Raw genomic sequence first — 26,084 nt, 5'->3', positions numbered from 1 at the left:
TTTTGGGAAACCTCTGACACAGCTAAATGTGCAACATTACATTGTAATGCATATTTCATTATGTTGAAAAAGCCAAGGGCACATATTCCAAACATAAACAAAAATGTTTGCAAACAAAAGCTGATTAAAAGACATGTAAAGAAACATGCAAGGCATTGTGGGAACTGGAGTGGTTTAGTATAACTGAGGAAAATTGCCTAATTTCTATGTAAAACAAACATCTTGGGAAAGTTTCATTACCAAAAATTGCACTTTCATGGGATACTCTAGGGCTGTAATTCAACCAGTGTTTTAAATAAGTCAGGGTAACCACTAATTAGATGGTAACAACAAGCTAGTTTTGTCCCTATTGGGACTCAGCAGCAGTGTATATATCATATCAGCATATGCAGGAAGTGGTTCAACATGGAGTCGAAAACCTCTCAAAATGAATCAATTTTCAGTCCTAAAATCCCATTCCCATGAGGGACCATGCAGCTGAAACTCACCCACTAGGTTTCTAAGTTTTTGTAAGGTAATTGGTTCAGCTAGAATCCACTTTGGAGATCCATAGTGGCATCTGTTATTGCTTTAAACTGAAATGAAACACTGCAAACTAATTAACTCGTGACAAATAAGTTACTATATTAACTTTTTTAGCACTACTGGATCACGATCCTGTTAATACAAGAAATAAATGCCAAAGATCAACAAATTCTTGATTAAAACATTATGCAAAAATCTTGATCAGCACAAGCCATTCTCGTGATGAACAAAGGGTTATGCTGACCTTCTAAAGTTAAGCTAGTTATTTGGTTCTTCCAGGCGTTCCAGAAAATTTTAAAAAATTCAGAGGAAAAAGAGAAAATGTAATGAAGTCAGTATCGTCTGAACAGGCAAGTCACCCATATATTTATAGAAAACCAAAAATATATACAAAGACTCATTTCAGAAAAGCATATATTTTACTTACAAATCTGTATGCTCAAAAATTGAGCATACATTTTAGGGGCACTTATCTTCCTGCACATGTATATATATATATATTTATATATTTATACATAGATTTTCTTTTTTAAATAACATTTTACAAACTGTATAGAAGTTATCTGTGTGGCAGATTCTTTGTCCTGTGATAGCGGAATTGTTTTTTTTAGGAAGGACCCACGCACTTGTGAGTATTCTATTAAATGTGTTTGCTACTAAGAAATGAAAAGAAGGGCTGAGGTATTTAGCCACAAACACGAAAAAGGTTGCAGCAACAGTGTAAGAAATCCATATTAGCTCAACTCCAAAAACAAGAAGAAAGAAAAAAACAGAAAAATAGATAGATAGATAGTAGATAGATAGATAGATAGATAGATAGATAGATAGATGATAGGAAAATAATACTAATAACCCCCTTTGGGCTAAAGAGGTTAGACAGAGTAGTCCTTTCTGCTGTGGCCGCTCATTGTCTGCACCAGATGCTGCGTGGAGCAAAGAAATTCCAAGGTGACTGTGTGCATTTAGTAGAAATCCAGGCTATTGTCCATCAGTGAGGAGAAAGTAGGGACAAGAGGGAAGTCAAGATGTGTCCAAGATTATGCAAAATATTGCTGCAGTGCTGTTTTTGCCCTGAAAGAATAAAACAATAAGAAAAAAAATGTTAAAGAGGGGAACCAGCAGAACTGTATTTAGTTCCAATGCTGCCCTAGGCACCAGCCAACAGACTGCTCCAAATGGCACATGCACAGATGGTACTGCGCATGTGTCAACTGCAGAAGAACCAGGTACCCCACCTCAGCTTGCAGTTAATCTGATTCTGGCCATACACAGTAAGATCTACTCCTTCTTAGTCTACATCCTGGGCCAGAGTAGGCCAGTCTGTAGATGACTGCATCAATGTGCCAACGTGACTCCTGCCCAACAATTTTAAACCTGCTTGATATTTGGACCAACAAACAAGGGAAAGTTGTGCTCACCACTATTTTTAAAACCATTAGGCGGGGGTGCAAAGAGGGTGTGACCTCAAAATACATATAGTCAACTACAAGAGGTCCTCTGCACTCAACCCATTAACAATATATTTAAGACAGAGACATTTTGTGCATACTGCTACTAAAAAATGCCTTACCCTTTAAGCAACACAGGGATTGTTTGTCCATATATTGCAATATATTTAAGCTGGCCAACTACGTCAAAGTCATCCCATAACTGGCCAGTCCTACGCTTAATTTTCATCTGATTCATTAAGAATTCAATTGCTTAATTATACATTTTACAAAGTGGTGAGCACAACTTTCCCTTGTTTGTTATAGTTATACAGGAGCAGTGACCAGCTCCATGTTGTAGCTCCCACCCTTCCCAGCTATAGTCAGGTGATCCCACTGGTGTCTAATAAAAGGGCAGCCAAGTTTGGGAGTTTGACTTTGAAAGCAGCTAGTAAGTTGCAGGTAAAACTTAGTCCCTTTGTAAAATGTATAATTAAGCAATTGAATTCTTAATGAATCAGATGAAAATTAAGCGTAGGACTGGCCAGTTATGGGATGACTTTGACGTAGTTGGCCAGCTTAAATATATTGCAATATATGGACAAACAATCCCTGTTTTGTTTAAAGGGTAAGGCATTTTTTAGTAGCAGTATGCACAAAATGTCTCTGTCTTAAATATATTGATAATGGGTTGAATGCAGAGGACCTCTTGTAGTTGTGTGTATATATATATATATATATATATATATATATATATATATATATATATATATATATATATATATATATATATCATTTTGATGGGGGTGCTCAATATCATCTTTTTTTAATGATAGCTCCCCCTTTAAAGAGGTTGTTCACCTTCCAAACACTTTTTTCAGTTAAATTGCTTTCAGATTGTTTACCAGAAATACAGACTTTTCAATTGCTTTCCAATTTTTTATTTTTGACTGTTTTTCCAAATTTGAGACTAAAACTTTAACGTTCCTGTCTGTGGAGTTTCAGTCTGACAGCCCAATAATTCAGATGTAACTATGGTTAAAATTTACTACATTATAGTTATGTGCGGGCCAGCCTGATAGCCGTGGGAGCCGCAGGTTTATACGTTCGGGTCTGTCGGGTTCAGGCCGACCCCGCACCCCCCTTTGTGGGTGGGTCTGGGTTGAGTTCTTCCTCCTGCTCCTGCCACCTTCAACTGCCGGCTTTCGATTTTATAGCCGCGCCTGCTCGCCCCGCCCCTTTTGAGACATCATCGGCACCCCAGGTCTGGTCTATAAAAGGAAGCCGGGCTTGGGCTGGCGCGGGTGGATGGAGGGTTGGTGCTGATTGGGTTTTTCACTACTACATTAGTTAATACATTTCTCAGCAGCATCTCTGGGAATATTAGCAACTATTGTATCAATAATATCAGCTACCTTTTAATGAAAATCAGGGATTCTGCTCAGCAGGGCCAAAGATAAGAAATGTATCAACTGATATAGCATTCTTAAAAGTATACAGAGTCAGTTACCCCCCCTCCCAGAGCTGCTTCCATAAGACATGAGAAAGTGAAAAATGAAACTTTAAACTTCAATTGCAAAAGCATTGGAAGGTGAACCACAGGTCATTACCAATTACAAATCACAAACAACTCCTCAACTGCTTGATACTCACTTATCACAGAGGTTTGGATCTGTTGACTGACTTAATTTGTGCAGGATGTCAACAATACCTATTTCCCGTAGCTTATCTTGACGTTCTTGGGAACCTTGGAAATCAATATATTAATTTGAGTATATTGCAAAGTGCTTTAGCTACTTATATCGTAATGAACTGAGTATCACTCTTACCTTCTTCTTCATTCCACGTGAGGTTTGCAATGCAGAACATGGCTGCTAGTTGAAGCTTTAGGTTGGAATGACCCTGTAATTAAGACAAATGAAGACAAAGTTGAAAGATGAAAGAGAAAATCATATGTTCTAAGTAAGCAACAGAGATTTGTTCTCAAAGTTAATGTACAAAACAAAAACAAATCACCAGCATTACCGTATGTACTGCAAAAGGCCAAACTATTTGAACTTAAACCCAAACTATGGCAGTATTATGCCTTTAAGTGGCTAGACTGATGTTGCTGACTTCCGACAACAGCCGAAGATTGGCCCTAGGTTTGTTGTTCTTTTATTATCAAAACCACAACCAACCATATTTAGTATTTTTGAAAAGAAATATGTTCTCTAATTACAAAAGTAAAATACAGTAGAACCCCCATTTTACATTTTTCAGGGGACCAGAAAAATGGTGTAAAACCCAGAAAAATTTAAAATAAGGGAAACCTATTATGCATAATATAAAGGTGGGGCCACAAAACAACAATGTAATATTAGGGAAAACCTAAAATCAGGGGATGTAAAACATTTTATTATGTTTTAATGGTCACTATAACCAAAATAGAATGCCTAGGGATTGCCTAGTCCTCCTGAGGGCCGATAGATAAATAACCAAACCAGGCCTCACCAACTCTAGGGCAGGATTTCAACAAATCTGTGCTATACTACCTGCCCTTTACGAATACAAAGCACGCAAAGGCCACTGATGCTTAGACCTGGGCAGCTATATAAGCAATAATAATAATAATCAGACAGGGCCTGTGATTGTCCTTACTTTTGCTTTCAGGTTTTTTTATTCAGAGATCTCAGTATTACAGAACAGTAAGGGCATCTAAAAACCAAGGACCTAACTAAAGTTTAATCTTGTATCATTGCAAGCATTAAAGGTTAGCAAAAGGTCACTAGTTCATATGTTCTCATACCACATAATACTTGATTTTCTGCAAGATGTCATCATTCGTCATGATGAGGTCTTTTGCGGTTGTTCCATCTGCTATATTTGCAAGAATGCACAGGGTCTATTGAAGAAAAAAACAACAACCATACCAACTGTTCGATCATCAAGCCCATGCAATGATTTATATAGTGTTTTAGATTGATACACATCAATCAAGTTTAACTTTTGTAGTACACTTAAATTAACCCATTTACCATCAGTAAATATAAATGTCTGCCCATGATCTGATTATGGCAGAGAATGGAATTATAACACAGTAGTAGACTGCAAGGAACACAAAACATTGAATATTAGGGAAATATTCAAATCCGTAAGAGGGAAATATTCAAATCCCTAAATTATGTCACTTATGTTTGTATCCAATGCCTCCTCCTGGAATGAGTCCTTCATTACTTGACATGCTAATTTGGTCACCTGGATTATAACTTTCTACTAGTAGTTAAGAAGACTGTAACATACCTGCTCCTTGACTTCTATATTATGCTCCCCTTCAAGGATGAAGGTCACAGCTTGCATGATCTGCTTTCCATGAGTGCTCATTATCTGGTCTATATGCTTCCAGAAAAATAAAAAATAAAAAGATAGTGAGAATGTTATGATTATAGTCAATAAAAGTCAGGATTTTTCTGCCCATTTTAAGATACGGTAGAGACATAATAGATTGAAAGGCCCTGAACAAAGCTAACCTGAATGTGATACACTTATTAGACAGGACTCTTTAAAGGGTGTCAACTGTAGCGCTGAGTAAAGTAAACACAGCCTATCTATCCCCAGTGTTGTGAGTCAAATTTACCTTCATGAAGCCAATAAATGGAGAATGCTACAGGACAGTTTTAAAGACTTAACACGTCAACTAGAAATCTCATCGCCCAATTAAGGGCAGGACTCGATGATGTGTTTTGACCGACACGTCGCAATGCGACTAAATGCATGCGACGTGTCGGATGTTTTACTGAAAACGGAAGTGAAGGAGAAATCGCATGTTACAATGTACTTGTAACATGCGATTTCTCCTTCACTTCCGTTTTCAGTAAAACATCCAACACGTCGCATGTGTTTAGTCGCATTGGGACGTGTCGGGACAAAACGAATCATCGAGTCCTGCTCTAAAGCTAGCTACATCCTCCATGGAAACATTGGACACAGCCCATTTGGACACAGTTTCACACAATTTACATTAACCATAAGAATTTCTAATATAAGTTTTGTAACTTAACAACTTACCGGGCGTGTTGAAAGCAGATTTCTAAGAAGCCCTAATGTTTTCATCAGCACATTGACATCGGAATCGGAGAGTAGCTGGAACAGCTGTTCTGTGCTCAGTCCTCTAAGTATATCTGACTTTATTTTCTGGTCTGCCTGAAATGCCATGTTCTTTAAAACATAAAAATAAGGCAAATATGGTCTTTAAACAAATAGATTATAAATACATGTAGTGGTTTTAACGTGGCAAACAGAAAATACTCACCATTAAAGCCCAGATGCCATTCACCCGTAGGGCTGGATTCTCACTTAATGTCAAACTACAGAGCAATTCTACAGCTCCAGATTCAAGAATAGGCTGTGGGGGAAAGTGATGTATGTACATTACTAAACCAGTGATAAATAAAAACAGGGTTTGGTCCAATATATATAACAGTGAATCATTAAAAGGAATATAAAAGAAAGCTCTTGCACTTCATGTAAAAGCTCTTAACAGCCCCAATGTAATTAAAGCCACAAGAGGACTATTCAGTGACAATCCTGCCTACTATAATTTTTACCACACTTAAATCAACCATCAGAAGAGCAGCTAGATTGATGTGCAAGGCTACTATCAGGCATGGCTGTATCTTGGTCTGCGTATAAATGCAGGCAAAAAACAACCAATACACTTGCCTCTGGTTCCTCTTCTTTTTGTGCTTCAGATACTTTGTCAGCCTAGGTGCAGACAAACAAAAGCAGATTGAAAGTTCATACTCTCGCATTTTTGCACTGAGCTGTGTTTGAGATACAGCCTCCAATGGAAGAAGAGTACATTTCTCCGGCTATTTAAATAACCTTTACCCTGGCGTCATCTTTTGAGAAAACAAAAACTGCATCTACATTTTATAAATGAGTTTCCTTAACACACAATTTAATTTCATGCTTTTGACCTTCTAGGCTGATAGCTGATGGGCCTTAATTCTAGTTGTGAAGCTCAAACAATATCAGTATTTTGCATTTGCCTAGCTTTTTCTGAAGATGAGGCATTGGCTTTTGGGAGCCAATACTAAAGCCATTTTCATATCAATGATCTTCCATAAAGATGTGTGGTTAAGTAGGGACTGACACACCCATCTCTTTAAACTAATGGTGGTCCTATGCTTTTAAAAATGGGCGTTAGTTTGGGCAATCTCTCCCTCTTAAAAGCCACATACTGGCGGGGGAGGATCTAGCCCTCAGACTGAAACCAAGGTTCAACAAGACACTGATTACAAGTAATGCTACTATACAGAGAAGTAAAAGTCTTTTTATACTATGACCAGAGGTAAACAAGTTAGGGACCACCGTATGGGGTTTACCTTGACGTGCTATGGTGGCTTATCAACTTTATGATCATAACTCTGTAACTAAAAAGCCTTGTTTTGTAAACACTTGCACTTATACTGAATTGCTTATGAGATGGGGGACCAGGGAATGTGCATTAAAAAGTAGCACTTCCATACTTAAATATAATTTAACTTAGCCTTTTGAGTGCTCCCACAACCCCCCTTTTTGTGGACTGACATATTTAAATAAGTATAGGATGCTCCCATGTACATGTGTATAACTATACACATGAGGTTTGCTATTAATCTGATCTCCATACTGAAAATATACATTTAAAAAATAAATGTACATGAATTCATTGCAGTTGGCTTGATGATCAGTTAGGACAGGGACATAGGCCATAAGCAGCAATACCAAATGCAATTACAAACATTAATGTGCAGCCTTTCATACACCTCCCACCTGCTCATAATGAATTAATGGTATTTGCCTTACCAACTATTGACCCACATATTTACAACTACCACTTAAGAGAAAATAGTTGGCATTGGACACTTCCTTGCAAAACCTTTTTGGTTGACAATATGCCTCACTTCAGGAACTGTTTAACTGCAAGTCTGCACAAACAATTCCCAAAGTATGCAGTTTTACCATTTTCTGGTTTCTGATGCACTGCTGAATGCATAGGAAAAGTTACTTTACTTGAAGATTTTCCGTAATTATATTTACAGTATACACACACAATCCATGCCCTATCCACTTAACACCTTTGTGTTAAATTAGCATGGCAGCCTTAACCTCAGAATTTTAAAGAAAGGCAGAGGAAGGCAGCAAGAATGAAAGGCAGATAATACACAAACCTCTTTGCTAGGAGAGAAGTCCAAGAGTAGATTGCATAATGTTGATGAAGCCACTACCAAGATGTCATCAGGAGCATTCTGCAACACCTGAAAAGGCAGAAAGCAAAGTCAATGGGTTTTGTGTGTTCTACTTTTTATTTAACCCCCCCCCCCCCAAAAAAAAAAAAACTTAGTAGGGAATGAGTTTAAGATCCATAGAAATGTATATACTCCACATAATTTAACTACACCATTACTTTGTTCTAGTGCAAAGCATTCACCAATTATTTTCTAATTAAATTCTGATACATAACTTTTACTCAACCAACCACCCCTTGTGTTTTCGGATACTATAGTCAACAGAATGCTTCATGGCTATTGCACAGCATGGATGCAACAGATAATGCTGAAAATGAATGTAAACCAATTTTTACCTTCATTAATGGCTTCCACACAGCGTGATCCTGAAAGCTGGTCCGGAGCTGCTGGACTGATCTGGACAAACTGTGTAAACATCTAGAGAGAAATACGTAATTAGGAACTCAGAAGGCAATAGTTATGTGCAATCTGACAGCTAGTCTAGATGTATGTAGAGTATATCTTGACATACGGGTTATTGAGTGGAGTTATTCATTCTAACATGGGGAGCACAAAGTTTAAAGATTCACCCTTAATTAATCTGATGTGATGGTATTCAAACATAATATGCAGTTGGCTTTAGTGTTTTAGTAGCTTAATTATAAAATAACTTTTTGCTTTGATGTTCTCTAATATACACCTATGTTCATTATATGGTCCTAATAAATGTTTTCTGTATTTTCAATTAACTTGAAATAATGGCTTCTTACAACACCCACACCCCATGTCCCACTTTAAGATATCAGTGGGCACAAGACAAAGACTTCCTTGGTGGGCCCAAACAGCCCAAAGAAATTTGCTATAGAAGAAACCTCAATTGAGTGAATTGGGTGAATAAGTGTAATAAGTACAAACTGTAACATTGTAGACCTCTTCAAGCTGATTGAAATGAATGTGGTGACCCTACCACACTCCTCAAAATAATCCATGTTTACTTAAACAGAGAATAATGATGAGAGAGAGAAGATCTGAATTTTAGGGACCTTCTCTTGGTCTCTCAAAAAGGAATCTCTACCCAAATTCAGTTTTTTTTTGCACAATAAAAGAAAATGTAATTCTGAACAATTTTCTAATATACATTCATAAAAAAATCAATAGCTTAAAAGTGATTTGTAAATGTAATCGCTGCTGAAAGCAGTACTGTTTTTTGGGACATGATATTGTGGGAAAATTACAGACTATAAATTCATACCTGACTGCAGCTAATCGCACCTTGACACTAGTCTCTGACAAGCCATTCACAATTCGGTCCATCATATGCTCAGCCTCAATGATCTGGAGAGAGATGTTAATGCAGCATAAATAACATCACGGAGCCCACGACCGCTTCCTGATTCCTGCTTACAACAGTATTGGTGAACAACTCTAATACTACAGTCAAAACACAAAGAAGCAGGCCTGACTTGCGAACTACATTTCTTGCATTTAACAAAACAAAGTGGCTCATTTATGACTCATATTGGCATGTCAGTATTATAACCTGGAGTTTTCGTTTGCAATGCAAAAAGGCAGTACCTGGCCTGAAAACTATGAAATTGCTAAGCAATGTTACTTAATGAAATCACAATATATTTAGTAATAAACATGAGCTGCAGAAAAAACCTGAAAGCATGACGACCCTTTCAATTTCAAGCCTCTTTCATTCCACCATCCACCCATTTTTGATCTTCTCTAATTTTGCACTTAACTGACACAGTCCAAAACCGTTCAGGAAACCCCTACCAAGGTAAATTGTAGAAACCATATCTTATAGACTCACTAAATACACTTAGAGACAGATTTATCAAAATTTGATAATTAGATGATTAGCATTTACAACAGAAAAACTCACCCAATTTCTATAATTTCTATGGGATTTTAAGAAGCGTATTTAACATATGGTAAATTCTGGCTTTCAACGTATGATAGATAAGTTCCTAAAATCCCATAGGAATGAATGGAAGGTGGAAGAGATTTTTTTTAAATCTGCCTATTACTATTTTGAATCTGCCTATTACTATTTTGAATCTGCTTGTTACTATTTTGAGATGTTCCCAGGACAGCTGCCAAATAAATGCAATGCTAGTCTTACGGCTCACACCAGTAAACATCATAACAGTTCTAATCACTTTGACTAAATCAAGTCTTTGAAGGGGATATTTTTCTTATCAAAACCTGAGGCCACTCCCAGCCAAATTAATAAATACATTTGCAAATATACATTGGAGAGTTAGGAAATGGTCCGGTGAGAAATTAGAAGTTTGTCCAGTTGGCATATTTACTGGAAATTAGCACAATACGATTTGACTCTGGTGCACTTTTAATGTCAGCACAAAATGTTTTAGTTTAAAGGAGCAATAAAATAAAGCTGAATCTATAAAACTTCTATAAATTCTATATGGCAGGCCATTCCAAAAAATAAGAATATTATAATAAATACATTTTAAAATGTGTTTACTTACTTTTAATCAAGAGAGTAAAAATAGGTGAAGAGGACACAGTGACCTTTATTATGTATCATATATTATGAAAAAAATCAAACTGGATGTATGCTTATACCATTGGTAACAGAGGATATGCCACACAGAGAAATCTAAAATTACATGTCAATTATGTGTAAAAAACAAAAGCTGCTTTAGCAAGAAAAATGTTGCCATTTTCATGCAAGGAAAAATGATACTATGTTGAACTCAATGAGTCCTAAGGCAAGTAAAATGTCCATCACTTAGGATTTGCCTTGTCACAGAAAACCTGAACAATATTACCCCCAATACCCAATTAGAGAAGAAGAAAAAACATCACTTAACATCTATACAGTCTTGCTTTCAAAGCCACAGCAAGAGCTTGTTAGGACTGTAGAACATCTTTATCTGATGTATGGTATTTCCTATAACTTCATAACCGAAATTGTAGAACAAGTGGAAAACAAGGGAAACTATGAAAGGGGGGAGCAATAAAATACAGCAAAAGTAATAGGTTTCAGAAAATAATAATGCCTTGACATTTAATACGGTGTTATTTAAACCTTGTTGTGGTTTATTGGTGATTAATGTTATTATTATTGAAGAAGCATTGAAGACTCTTTAGATAAAACCTGTATAGAATGTTAAGGGAATAACTTTAAAGACTGATGCTGATGTCATGTTGCTTTGACATTTACCTACAAAATATTAGCTGGTGATAATGGGAGTTGCAGGAAAGAGAAAAACTTATAAAATAACTGCCACTACAGCATCTAGTGTATGATGCATTCCTGACATTAAATGCATCTGTCTATTTTAAGGGATAGTGACCCTTTTTTAGGTGCCCTTATGCCTTTAGTAAGTTATTGGGTGCAAATCTTATGATTGTGCCCCTTGGGCTTGGGGGGGGTGAGGCTTGTCCGCATCCTATCGGGACTTACTCTTGCCCCCACGTAAGGTCCTTAAACAACCTCAGTTACCTGTGCCAGTAAGGCATGTGCTAAGAGACAGGGACACAAAACACATTTGCATAGGTACCCTAGTAAGGCATAATGACACCTTCTTGATGAAGGTGGAATATGTCACTTACCCTTTAAACGCAAGTTGACATTGTGGCAATACATGTAAACTGTTTAGCAACTTGCTAAAATTACATTTTCTACAATTTCCATTGTGTGCTTAAAAGTGGTTTCAGAAATAAAGGAAACATTCAGTTGTTTTTAAAGTGTGAATCTTTATTTGGAATGTTAGTGTTAGTGAAAAAAAGTGTACATCGCCAAAGCACACACAAAAAAAAAATATCAGTCATGATTATTTACAGATAGCAAAAGAACAAGCAAAATGCACAGAATTAATGAATTAAACATTTCCCAGTGTCCAGGACAAGTTTAGTTTACCTCAATGCATTTTAAAATGCACTAAAGTAGTATAACAGTAAAAAAACATGATCCACACTGTATCTTGTTGGTTGCAAGGCATGTATATACAGTATGTGTAGGAAATACCAATTGCCCTGCATTCATGTTTATATAGCAGAATATGACCGTATTCATGTAAGCAGAATTCACACCACAGTAACAAAAGGGTAACGTTTTCTACATAAATTTCAGTTTATTAGACCAGATTATGTATTTACAAAAGGCAACATACTGGTCAGACGAAAAGCAGTGCAAAGGAGAATGCTTAATACAAAAAAACCTGCATTTACTGCACAAAACTGCACTTTCTTCATATCACTGGTCCTTTAACCTTGTTATTAGACTACAGTGCAAAGAAAGCTTCAATTATAGTCAGTTAGGAAACACCAGACCAAAGAATAAGAAACTCATCTGTAATGTAACATTCATTTGGCCTCCATCTGAGCAATGCATATCTGTAGATATGAATATATATATATATATATATATATATATATATATATATATATATATATATATATATATATATATATTAGTAAATTACTCATAATGGAAATTTGCATCTCGCATTTTAGCACAGATAACAAAAATCAGGGAAGCAAGCAAATTTCAGTGTTTAACCAAGGACTTCAGATTTGCTACAGTTTTTATTATATACAAATCTTACAGAAGTCCTTCTGTAAAATGTGTGTATAATAAAAAACCAGTGCATCACAAAGGGAGTGCTGGTCCTGGAATAATTCCGTATTGGTTATATGCAAGATTTGATCACCCATTTGGCACTTATTATTATACAAGCACCTGAAACAGGTCCCACTGTCCTGCATGTAAATATCTTGCTGTTTAATGCAGATGGATGACAATAACTGTACTTCACATAAAAACACAAGGGGTCATTTACTTCCTATAACATTGTTGCATTCCTGTAACTTTCTTGCAGTCCATTGCACATTAAGCCCTATTCATTACAGAGGTCACTGTGTCAGAAAGTGCTCTTTGCACTTTTGAATAGTTGTGTTCAGTGCCACTCTGTCTATTCTGCCTCCTAATCAAGGACAGTTGATGCAGATCCTGGAGCTACCAGCACTTCTAGATAAGGTGGTAGCTCCAGGGTTCTCTCAGTGCTGTGCATCAATAGGAACAGCACGCTTGTGTCTAAAGATTAAAGTGCACGCATCACTCTTGCACTGAACACTAGAAATTACACCAACAAGACTTAGAGAACATTCAGCACAACTGTTTTCAATTTATAGCAAAGTGTGAATGCAATTGTGTTAATATTGATGCAACACCCCCCACTTGTGGCACAACAACGCTATTATGCTGCACTGCATTATGGGGGGGGGGGAGTCATGGGCTTGCCATCACAATTGCACTTTTCTCACTGCACTTGCAGATGTAAACAACCCCTATAGTATTTTCCCACTGCAGCCATATTTTAATGTATTTTTCCAGCAAAGTTTGTACACCCATGCTCTGGTGATAAAGATTATGGGAAGAAAATCGGTGACATGTTTAGACATGACAAGGTACTAGCAATCAACTAGACATGTTGATGTGAAGCTTATCTAACAATTTTAAAACAAAATGCCTTACCTCCCTACCTTTCTCCAGTCAATTCCCAAACTCCGTTACTTACCTGTATTGGACTGCTACTATGTTCTTGTTCAGAAGTGAGGTCTCACTTGGGGGTGGAGCAAACATGTTTGCCCTGCCCTTAAGCTCAACAGGACTTCTGGAGAAGGCACAGCATACTGTAAAAAAGTAGTGCAGTCTTTCTCTAAAAGTTTACAGTTGCCTTTGCATTCTCAACAACTCTGTGCTTTTATGTGCTGTGCATTTAAGTAATGTTTATAAAAAGCACAGGCAATATGATTACAGTATCTCACATGTGATTTCCTAATGCTGTGGAAAGGCACCATGCAGTCATCATAAACATCTACCAGCAAAGCTAAAAAGCAAAGTATGAGGGCAATAGTGAATAGTTTCTGCAATTCTTGTGCATTTTTTCACACTTGTAATGAGAAGTGCTGTCCTGCTGGCGTTGGTTGAGAAACACATTTCTGCTTCAGTTAAATAAAATTCACCTTTAAAATGGATCATGCTAAAAGTATATTTAGTCATTTTCTCCTACTGCCACCATTAATGTATAATGTATGTATCCATTTGAATGTTATCTTTCTTATCAAATAAATAGCTCAAAAAGGAAGATCACCTGACAATTCTATTTTAGTATAATGTAGAAAATGATAAAGACAATTGCAGTTGCAATTTACTTATGGTTTTGAGTGATCAAGCTTTACCATTAAAAATATAAAGTCATGTTGCTGCTCAAGTACGGTCAAGAAGCAACCATAAATTGGTGCCAATAATGTTGCCCCAATACCATGAATATGGGACAAACTGTAAATAAAATAAACCAAATCTAAACCTCCCAACTCATTGACAGCAGACCGAGATGTCTCTGACCAATGGGGCATGTCCCTTGCTGCTAATGTGAATGCAACACTAAGGGCAATTTGGTAACCTATGGCCTGATTCTTTAAAACATTTGTCCACAACTAATTATACAATCAAATGTGCAAGTGCAACAGAAATAACCTGGGCACTCTGTTTAGGACATCCCAGTACCCATTATATCTAGGTGATACAGTAAGGTACCATGCATACATAAAAGACAATTAGAGATCTATACAGGCTTCATTATGTGTACCTGTAGAATGGGTACTGTGAATCACATGAGGATACATGTGCAAGCTTTTGTACATGTTTAAATGCAAACTTACAAGAACATATGACAGCACTTTTCTCAACAGAATTAGCGTGGTGCACAGCTTGTTAAGCATGGTAGCATGGTAACACCGAACCAATCCCACAAAATATATGTATCCTTAAGCAAAAAGCTGTTTAAATACATGAGTGATAATTAAATATAAAATAAAGAGACCTGAATAGCAGGTTACATCCGGAGATGTTTTGGGCACGGAACATGCTCTTTATCAACCACTAAGGTATATCCTAAAGGCTTAGAAAATGGGTTATTAAAATTATTATGTAATACAAGATTTTGTTATATGGAAAAGGCATGCTTTATTTTATGTTTATTTCCTTAAAACCCTGGTGATGTCTCTTCATATATTCTACTTTTTAAGTCTTTAGGATAGACTTTTGTAAGCTTGATTAAGGGCATGTTGCATGTCCGAAATATATATATATATATATATATATATATATATATATATATATATATATATATATATATATATATATATATATATATCCAAAGAAATGGTGCACTCCGTAGACAAAATGAATACCTGGGTGCCAGCATGGGAAATAAGCAGTGAAAAAGGAATGCGGCACTCACAGGGTTTTAGTGAAAAAACAAAAAAATGTTTTATTATTAAGCCTCAACGTTTCCATCCCCGATCTTCGTCAGGTTTTTGCTCCTGATGAAGATCCCTGTGGGGGATCGAAACGTTGAGGCTTAATAAAACATTTTTTTGTTTTTTCACTAAAACCCTGTGAGTGCTGCAATCTTTTTTCACTATATATATATATATATATATATATATATATATATATATATATATATATATATATATATATTTTTTTTTTTTTTTAAGATGAATAATAATTATCTTTCGTTAGGGAACAGCAACGACATTTTGCATTTTATCTACAAAATTCCATTTTCAATGGAAACAAAACACACATTATTATACTACAGGTATAGGACCTGTTATCCAGAATGCTCAGGACCTGAGGTTTTCCAGATAACGGATCTTTCCATAATTTGGATCCTTGTACCTTAAGTCCACTAGAAAATCATGTAAACATTAAAAAAAAAAACCAATGGTTTTGCTTCCAATAAGGATTATTATATAATAAGGATTATTATATCTACTGTATGTTGGGATCAAGTACAAACTACCGTTTTATTATTACAGAGAAAAAGAATATCCTTAATTTGGATTATTGGATAAAATGGAGTCTACGGTAGATGGCCTTTCCGTAAATCGAGGGCTTTCTGGATAACTCATTTCTACAGGTATACGTTATCCAGAAACCAAAGCTTGGTCTTACCGTAATTCTTTTGAACATGCAAATAGAATGTTGATGTGTTCCTCTGGTCACACTAAACAAACCTGACCATTTTTGTGGTAACTAAAAACTCAAAGTGTGCAAATGATGGCTATTATGACTAGATGATCTGATGCTACACACACACAAAGAAGAATGATAAAATGTGATGTGTATTTAGTGTCACATAAAAGTCAGTAAGCCTGCATAATCACTGCCCATCAAACATTATTAACAATAAAGCTTTATTTGCACAAGAAATGAAAAAGGTTATATATATATATATATATATATATATATATATATATATATATATATATATATATATATAAATACATACATACATACATACACACATATCATTGTACAAAAGCAACACTCCAGACCAGCCCGGAAGCAAACTAATTTGTGCGGTTTATAGTCACATGGTGCATCTAGGCGCAATTCACAAGGAGAGCAATTCCAGAAATGTCTTATTAACAGGGCTGGCCAAATGGTAAAAAGCCATACATGACTCAGCACAGTGTTAAAATGCAACTTTAAATGCATTGTAGATTCATCCATCACTGAAAATACAATACCTATTAAATATTTGCGGCTCCAATTGGTAGAACCCACAAAAAAATATTTCTACTGTCCAAAGTGGCTTACACTTTATTCTGTGAGATGACATTGCTGTAACTAGCTCTAGTGTAACTAAATCCTACTATTTAAAGGCTGATGCAAATGGAGGGTTATTGCTTGACACATACAGAGTGCACTGAAACAAGCAGCTTTCAGAATGACTACATAACAACCAAAGCAATATATGATAAATATATGCTGGCTATTATATATCTGATGGGGCTGGCATGCACTCAAGCATGGCAGAATCTGACAAGCTGCAATCAGTTGTAAAACCTAACATTTTAAAGAAACCATGTTTTTGCCGTTTTTCTTACCAAAAGTTCTGGAGATTTTACAGTTCCATAAATACAGAAATAAATGCTTTCCTCATAAAATGATGATAAATAAGTGCTATTGGATAAGCATACTGAGGCCTCAGAATCATTTAAGAGATTGTAGCTACAATTAACTGACACCAGTTTATGCTCGCCATCAGGCTCTAAGAAAAGGATGATTTATTTATTTATCTATTTTAGAGATATCTGCGCTCAGGATAGCAGCTGCTTTGGACAGTTACAGAAATAAAGGCTTTTGATACTGGACTCCTGACTAAAAGACTGGAATTAAACTCATGCATATGGAATGTGCAAGGTTAGAGATAAGCACAAAAATGAATTCAATTTGTTGGACATCCTTTTTACTCCATCCTATGCTACATTTTAATGGCAAAGAGGCATAGCAACATTCATTCAATCTTCCATTAACCCTCTCAGTCTCTGCTTTTGGCTTTAAACAAGGCAGTCACTGTTAAATGTCTTCCTTGCGGTTTTTTTCAGGTGGGTGTCACACCCTGTCTGCTGGCGGACAGGACTGGAGGGCGCCCCTCTCCCAGACTCACCTTCTTCCGGATGTCTTCATCATTGGCTCCCAAAGAGGCATAAAGCTTGAAGGCCGCCTGGCGGAGTTCATGGGCGTGTTTTAAATCATGGTCAAGCTAAGGTGAGAACAAACAATGAGTTACAGGAATCTATTATATATTGATATTTCAACCGTTGTCAAGTAGAATCATATAGTTACAGTTACATAAGTGGAACGGTTATGCAGATATTTTATGCTTTTCCCAAATCGTCAGAAAGCACCAGTCAGCTGCCACAAGGACCTTATTCAAACAGGTAACCGCAAGATTTACTGACCTAAAATCTCTCCTCTGTACTTCGTACTCCACTAGAGATAAATTTAGTGTGTGCCAACTACATCTACCTAATGGAAACTTGAGTGAAAGTGGATCTTCTTTGTTTTCCAACAAGAATCAAATGGCTACAAAAACATAAGATAAAATTTACGCCACCACTAAACAGCAGTTATTTTTTCTGTGTTGTATAGACCTTAAAGGAACAGTAACAGCAAAAAATGTATTTTAAAGTAATGAAAATATGCCTGTTGCAATACACAGGTAAAACTGATCTGTTTGCTTCAGAAACTGCAATGGCAGAAATTGAAAAAAGGTTATATGGCACATGTTATATAGTGGATAACAGATAACACCATTATGTTCTACAGAGTTTATCTGATATCTGCTATGTAACATGAGCATTTTCTCATTATTGCTACACAGCAGCTTATTTCTAAAAACAATAGTAGTGTTTCTAAAGCAAACAACAATTTTACCAGTGCATGGCAACACTGCATTATATTTGTATTACTTTAAAACACTTACTTTTTTAATGGTATTGTTCCTTTAACCATAAGGAAGATAGTACAAGAAAGTAACTTCTCCCATTAATAAGCCTGCTGAAAAACATCAATCATTTTAAACAGCATACGAAAGCCACACAACAAGCTAGACCACAGTATTCTCTAGACTATATCTGTGCACATTCACACCTAGGACCCTTAGACCTTGTGTCTTTTTCTTGTTGTGTTTCTCTGTCTATATTATTATAAATAAATAATGTAAGGCTGACTCAAAGGAAGAGGAGTTGAAATCGCAATTGAAAGTGTGTGTAGGACTCTTTTTTTTTTAAAACAGTACAAGAGCAGGATCTGTCAAAATCAATCACTGTACACAGAAAATAAATCATTACTAGGTGAGGTAAAAAACAAAAACATCTCCGCAGTCACCTAAGAAGTGAAATATATAAAAACATTATGTCCTCACCTCTTCAGAAGTCAGGAGACAGTCATGTTGAATTTGCGAGACAGGATGGCTAATAGAGAGTGCAGTGCACTGAGATTCATCTCTAGTCCCTCTGGGCTCTGCCTCCTCTGGATCAATGCAAGGCTGCCCTGTTTCTTGGTGCTAGAGCGTTGAACACCAGGGGAAAAAAGAGGGGAGGGAAAGGACAGGTTTGTGCTGACCACAAATGGAGCAGAAACCCTGAGGAACTAGAGAGACTTATATGCAAACAGCCTCTTGGATATCACACACATGGCAAATAGAAAAGGGCTGCCCAGGGATTTAAAATCACAGCAGTACTGCAAACAGACAGATTTAGTTTTGTTTTTAAAGGAGGATGAATGCCTGACCATCACAGGCAAGTTTCTGTTATTCACAGTATGCTGTTTTTATAAAATGTGCTTTTATTTTCAAGCACATTTATAGCTCACAGAACACATAAGCACAAGCCTTGCAGCACTCCAGTATTGATGCTGAAAAAAAGATCAGATGTTTCTCTGAACAATGCACTGTTCTAAGCGAGTTCTAAGCAGTTTTTTGGGACCATCTCCCTGTATCTATTAAAGGAGACATTTTGTGTAAAAAATAAGAATGTACCAGTGTGTTACACTTATTTAGATATAGAAGAATTGTGCTTAAAAAAGTAGTGTTTCGGGCTGATTTATTGAATATGTTTACAAAAACCCTAATAATCCCTCCCTTCTCTTCCACTTCCTGCTCCCTGAATTCCCAGGCTGTGCAGGGCACTCAGCACACTGAACTGTAAGATATGAACCAATCAGCAGCTAGCAGGACCTGATAGGGAACTGAAGCCTGTCTGTATGACTACAGGGCTGTGATTGGCTGTCCCCCTCCTACTGTGCTTCTGGCAGGGACCGTTAGGACATACCCACCCCTCATTTGAAACACAGACAAGGACTGTATCAGATCTATAGGGAGCTCCAATAAAGGGGCTATTTTTAAAGATAATAATTTTTAGCACCATGTAAAAGCAACACCATATATTACTTATAATTGCCTACACAATTAGGTTTAATTCATTTATCCTATATGTCTCCTTTAATATATATCTACAAATATATGCACCTTTATATTTCTGCAAAATAGTCTTCTTAAAGAAGAACCAAACAAACAAATATGGCTAGAAATGCTGTGTTTTATATACTGAACTTAATTCACCAGCCCAGATTTTCCTTTTGTAGTGATATAGGCCTTCAAAGCTGTGCTCAGCAGAGTGCTATCTTAAATTTTCTTAGGCCGCCTTTTAAAGGTTAGTGACAAACATGCTTAATGTGCTGTGGACAGCATTTGAGAGGCTACAGTATGTTTAGGATTTGTTGTAAATTATCAAGCAGAAATTGAGGTTCATAGAAGCTGATGCTGCTGACCAGCTTATTAAATTCTGTTTCTAAGCAGCCAGCCATGCAATTAGAATCTGAATTTCTTATCAGTGTTTTTGCAACTTTTATATTTTATTTAGTGTATATTGGTAGTTATTCCATAAACTCAGGTACCAGACAAAAGAACAGAGCATTTGCTGTAAACATCTAAGAAAGATGATGGGAAGCTGCTGGGGGCATCTTCAGGGGAACAGACCTTTGCTGATGTGGTTACCTTAGGCTGGTACAGAACCCCAAAACATAATGTGGAGCATTTCTGCCCTACTTCTTTGTAAGTTTTTGTTCCCCTTGGCAAACGGCAAAATAATACCAAAAAACTGCTTTGTTCATCATTGGCCTTCATACATCGTCATACTTTGAGTAATGCAAGGTCTTATTTTCTTTCTACATGTACTCCCCTTGGGAGAAGGGCTCCCATGCTTGCACCCAGTGCATACAAAAGTAAACACAGCAGCTTTCTACTCTTTACGAGGGAACACATATATAGATTGAAACCCCCCCAAGTATTCTTTAACGTGCACCAGCAGCCCATCACCTCATGGGGCCACCCAGAACTTAAATACAGGGAGAATTCAGTGGATAAGAAATGCTCTGCTGATGCAGAAGGAATGGCAAACCTGTGCCAATGCAGATGAACACTGCATGCACTCCATCTCTGCATCTGACACAAGCATGCAGCTCATACTGGACCAGTAGTACATTCCGAATAGGTCAGATAAACACACTGCGTCACTCCAAGTTACACAAGATTTGAAAGAGCTGCAGGATATTTATCTTGAAGTTATATGTAGTTTATTGGCAGTGGGACCAGCAGCTTGCACCTGACACTACAACAACAAGGGACTGGTACAGTTGCCTTCAATACTTGTATATTCCTAATATGTCAGTATCCCAGGGACTTGTACTTCACAAAGTGGCTACAGTCACAGATAGGAACAATCCACTCATCTGTAGTGGATGTTTCTTTAATAAATACTCTTTATTATTATTTTTCCGTTCATTTGATTAGATATTTTAATTATTCATTTGCCTACAAATAACATGAACATGCTTATAGCCCTGGACAGATTTAACTTGCCCTAACTGCCAGCATGAGCCAGTCATCTGCAATAAACTACTGTCACACAACATGGTTGAGTGGTTTAAAATAAGATAAAATCTTAGATCTAGGAAGAACACTAATAAATCTTTTTTATCTCAATCCCTTTATGAAAAAATAAAAATGATCTGTGAAACAGAATTATTAAGCATGTTACCATTAATGACAGCTCCCCTTCAACAGGGAAAATACATGCATACACATGCATGTATACACAGAACTGCATGCATATACCCACATGCTTTATTTAAAAACAAAAACTGTACTATTAGAGTATTATTAACACTTTAAACATAATTTTTATGCAGATTAAGAGAATGCCCAGGTCAGATTTTTGTATCTTAAAGTAAGCATTTGCAATAGCAAACACATAAATTTTGAATTATACTATAATTCAAATTTGAGGTTAGCATTTAGGTATAATGAAGAAAACAAACAGAGATGATAAAGTGTACACACCCTCTTGATATCTGTAATGGCACTGACTGAGCTGGGATACTTGAAATAGTCAGCAAGCATGGAGATCAGATGATCTGTGATACTGGCAATTCTCTGAAGTTCAACATCTGGTTCGATCAGGTAAGCAAGGGTTTCAGCACCTTCCACCCGCACCTCTAGCAGGCGTTCTTTGCTGCACATACGTACCAGGCAGGGAAGGGTCTGAGAAATTGAGAAAACAGTCACCAATTTTATAAACTGATCTGATTAATTGTTTAATTTTGCCACCCCAACTGTATATAAGGTGCCTCGATTTCCTACTATATTCCAGGAATGTCGATTACATTTTTTGTCAGACCTGCCGTGTCACTAAATATGTAACTAAACAAAGCAGAAAAGGCTGACCATGTTCCTTCTTAAGTGTTGCTCGGCTCCTAGGCCTATACAAACTAGAAACAAATTTCGAATCTAACGGTGTCCAATAGTGCGTGATATTATATTGTAATTCAACAGTTCATTCAATGCATGTTCTTGGCACACAAAGTCTTTCTTCAGGCCATATTAATGAAATATATGAAAAAACCATGAGAACACACACAAAAAGATTTACAACTTAATTTAGAAAGTTTAAGTGACAATCACTAAACCTCAGCAACTACTCAGCGATAAAGGCTTTTGTGACAAAAGGGAGCACAACTCTTTTGCTATACTTTATATAAGAGCAATGGCCAGCTCCATGTTGTAGTTCCCACCCATCCCAGCAACAGTCAGGAAATCCCCGTGGTGGCCAATAAACGGCAACCATTTGGGAGTGTTACCCTTGCAAGTAAGCAAGGTGCAGATGATATTTAGTCCCTGTGCAAAATATACAGTATAATGAAGCAGTAGAATTTTTAATGAATTAGACGAAAGAGTGTAGGAATGGCCAGACCAGGGGTGACTTTAACTTAGTTGGCCAGCCTAAATATATCGCTCTATATGGACAAACAATCCCTGTTTTGTTTAAATGGGAGAGCATTTTTAGTAGCTTAATGCACAAAATGTCTTAATGTCCTTAATATATTGATAATGGGTTGAGTGCGGAAGACCTTGTTGTCTATATGAATTTTGTGGTTACAGCCTCATTGCACCCCCACCTAAAGGTTTAAAATTTAGTGGTGAGCACAACTTCCGGCCATTTTTTAGCTGAAGAAAAATGTCAGCTGACAACTGATCAACCTCAGCTGAAGAAAAAAGTTGAACTTGTAGAACTTTGTGAAAGTGTGATGTGACAAAAATATGCTCACTTGCGCAGAGCTGTTTCACTAAGGCAATACTGAGATGTGCCCAAAATACACTGAATGCTCTAGTAGAATGGGCCATGACCTTGAAAATTACCGGGTGATTTCTGAGTTGGTACACACTGGTTATATGGAGCTTAATCCATTGGCAGATGGAAGCCTTGGAACCTTTTGTACCACAGTGGGCTTCACCATAGAGGAGAAAAAGAGTCAAATATTTGAAATCTGTTGGCTCTATGGATGTGGAACTTGAGCACCCAGACCACATCAAGGGTATGAACAAGATGTTCTGGTCTGTTGATAGGATATGGCTAGACGGAAGGTAGCATAGTGTCTTGATTAATATGAAAGGAGGACATTTGTGTAGGTAGGAAACCTATGCTATGGTGTGCTATAGAACTTTATCTTGATGAAATATGCAGAAAAGGATTCTGCGGCTAAAGCCACCTATCTCGGATTCTCTCCTGGCTCAAGAGATACACCAGAAAGGCTACTTTCCAAGTGAACCGTTTTAAGTCTGGACAGAGTCCAGAAGTTTAAACAGTTGCATTGGGAGGGCTTGCAGCACAAGATTGAGATCCCATTGGGGTGTTGGGGGGGGGTTGATGTGAGCTGCTGCTTTCAGAAAGGTCTTGATGTCCTGGTAAAAGGAGAGGTACAGTATGTTTAAAAAAATCAGTAATAAAAAACTTTAAGTAAGTAAAATGCCTTTCTCAAGTTGGGGTGATCAGTAAGACTCATCCGAAATAGTTGTAGTCTGTGGAAAGTCTCCAATCAGGGAATTTCCATTCCTTCATAATGGTTTCCTGGACTGTGTCATGCACTGGCAAGCATGTTGTTTTTTTGTGTGGAGCCAAAAAGTATATCCAAAGTTATAAGCCCTTTTTGTTCTTCTTGGATAACCAGCGATAGGATTGTCAGCTACAAGGGCATTCGCAGCCTCAGACTAAGATTTGTGTGTATGCTCAACGGCGTGAGATTTACTACGTTCCCAGTTGCTAAATGACTCTTGCAACACAGCCGACGGAGTAGGGGTAACAACACCCGGTGTAGATGTAGTGGCAGGTGGCCTGTACCGTGGGGGTTCGCTTCACTGGAGGGAGGTCAGTTTGTCAAGTAATGTAGCCATAACTAATATGGTATGGAGTGCAAAGCCTGAAGCCAATCAGACATTTGTGGAGAAGGACTCCGGAGAACCAAGATAGTAGTTCAGTGATTAATTTTATTCATACAGTATGAATAAAATGAATCACTGAACTACTATCTTGGTTCTCCGGAGTCCTATGTTCTAATTGAGTAAGTCTGCAGGTCTGGCGGGGCCCTGACTCTGAAGTGGAACCAGACACAATAACGAAAAGGATTACATCATCCATAAGAATATATATTTGTGGAGAAGGGGCAGCTAAATACCCGGATTGGCTGGTGGTTTTGCAATTTTTGCAGTCTGGACCCTCTCTGTCTCTGTACTGTTCATAGGTCCTTTAAGTAGAGGCCCAGGTGTTTCTTTGCTGTTCTGCCCATCTGATATGTCTGTGGGCAGTGAAGTTGACTTTGACTGATAGGCTGCCATGCCAGGCCAGTTAGGGTGGGGAAAGCAGAAGAGAAAGGTGCCGAAAGGAAAAAAAAATATTTTTAAATTAAAATGGGTTTTAATTGAACCCCCGCCTCCAAAAAAAAAATAAAACAAGAGCCACAATAGGTTTATGACTCTTCAGGAAAGAAAAGAGGATGAATGGACGAACAAACCCTAGTCCCTGGACATGCGCCCATAGAAAAACAACTGCAAGTGTGGAAAAGAACCGGACCATTTGTATTTGAAAGCATGTAAAATGTGTTCCCTATAGTAACGTTGTACAATATTAGGTCTTTGTTAATACTGTACTAAAAATACCAAGGGTTTGATACCTACTTTTAACACAATGCAGTTATCATCAGTTCGAATAGATCCTGCGCGACACATGTACGTTAGACTGAAATACAGAGGAGAATTGCAAATTATACATATGTATACAGGGTAAACTTAATGTACATGATAAAGAAATAATTACCGTATATACTCGAGTATAAGCCGTCCCGAGTATAAGCCGAGGTACCTAATTTTACCTCCAAAAACTGGGAAAGCTTATTGACTCGAGTATAAGCCGAGGGTGAGAAATGCAGCAGCTTCTGGTAAGTTTCAATCTCGTTTTTGGATGACTATTCTTAGGCGCCGGCTACTATTCTAAGGCACTGGCTACTATTCTAAGGCACCGGCGAATATTCTTAGGCGCCGGCGACCGTTTTTGCGCTTGACCAGAGTATAAGCCGAGGTAGAGTTTTTCAGCATATTTTGGGGGCTGAAAAACTCGGCTTATACTCGAGTATATACGGTATGTTAAAAACTGTTGTTAAAACAACCAATGCTGCCAAAAGAACAATAGAAAAAGTTGACTGTATAAACATTTTGATACTGGTAGGTATGCATATTTACCTCACTTTTTATTGATTCATACAGATATTACCGTATATTACATTTCCCCTGTTTAAGTGTTAGCTTACAAATCTTATGAAACCCAAGAGAGCTTGTCATAAGGTTGTCAGTATCACTGTATAAACATTTGTGGCACTGTTCTGAACTTTTCAAACAAAAACCACAACTCCCTGCATACCAAGACTCCCTATTTTAATGAATGCAGACTGGGAAAATGTTTATTACAGCCAGTCCTAAAAGACTGGTAGGACTATAGTAGAAGGTAAATAATAAAAGTATTTATAAATTGAACAAATTGAGCATGTCAGTAGGATTTGTAATTCTCGGCTTCCCCAGTCCCTCTACCTACTTTGAGCCATGTGACAACAGACAATATCCATCAAAATAACTAACATGGAGTGTAAAAGGTT

The 26,084-nt window shown here is 37.2% G+C and overlaps 1 protein-coding gene across 2 annotated transcripts in view; it reads right to left on the bottom strand.

Annotated features, from left to right (window-relative positions):
• Window positions 1-925: 925 nt before the first annotated feature.
• armc8.L (armadillo repeat containing 8 L homeolog) overlaps window positions 926-26,084 on the bottom strand; it is a 39,086-nt gene continuing 13,927 nt past the window's right edge. The window contains exons 10-23 of one of the 2 annotated variants that reach the window (XM_018234640.2): window positions 25,114-25,174; window positions 21,946-22,146; window positions 18,970-19,110; window positions 17,710-17,805; window positions 9,456-9,538; window positions 8,560-8,641; window positions 8,147-8,233; window positions 6,244-6,336; window positions 6,000-6,149; window positions 5,235-5,330; window positions 4,741-4,836; window positions 3,782-3,854; window positions 3,606-3,699; window positions 926-1,596 (exon numbers count right to left, since the gene is read on the bottom strand). In XM_018234640.2, coding sequence (XP_018090129.1) covers window positions 1,563-1,596; window positions 3,606-3,699; window positions 3,782-3,854; window positions 4,741-4,836; window positions 5,235-5,330; window positions 6,000-6,149; window positions 6,244-6,336; window positions 8,147-8,233; window positions 8,560-8,641; window positions 9,456-9,538; window positions 17,710-17,805; window positions 18,970-19,110; window positions 21,946-22,146; window positions 25,114-25,174 — 1,387 coding nt within the window. In that variant the 3' untranslated portion in view covers window positions 926-1,562. The remainder of the gene's footprint in view (window positions 1,597-3,605; window positions 3,700-3,781; window positions 3,855-4,740; window positions 4,837-5,234; window positions 5,331-5,999; window positions 6,150-6,243; window positions 6,337-8,146; window positions 8,234-8,559; window positions 8,642-9,455; window positions 9,539-17,709; window positions 17,806-18,969; window positions 19,111-21,945; window positions 22,147-25,113; window positions 25,175-26,084) is intronic. The other variant, XM_018234641.2, reaches the window with a different exon arrangement.

This window comes from Xenopus laevis, chromosome 9_10L (genome assembly GCF_017654675.1).
Source record: "Xenopus laevis strain J_2021 chromosome 9_10L, Xenopus_laevis_v10.1, whole genome shotgun sequence".
Lineage (NCBI taxonomy): Eukaryota > Metazoa > Chordata > Amphibia > Anura > Pipidae > Xenopus > Xenopus laevis.
This window is presented reverse-complemented; position numbering and strand designations above follow the sequence as displayed.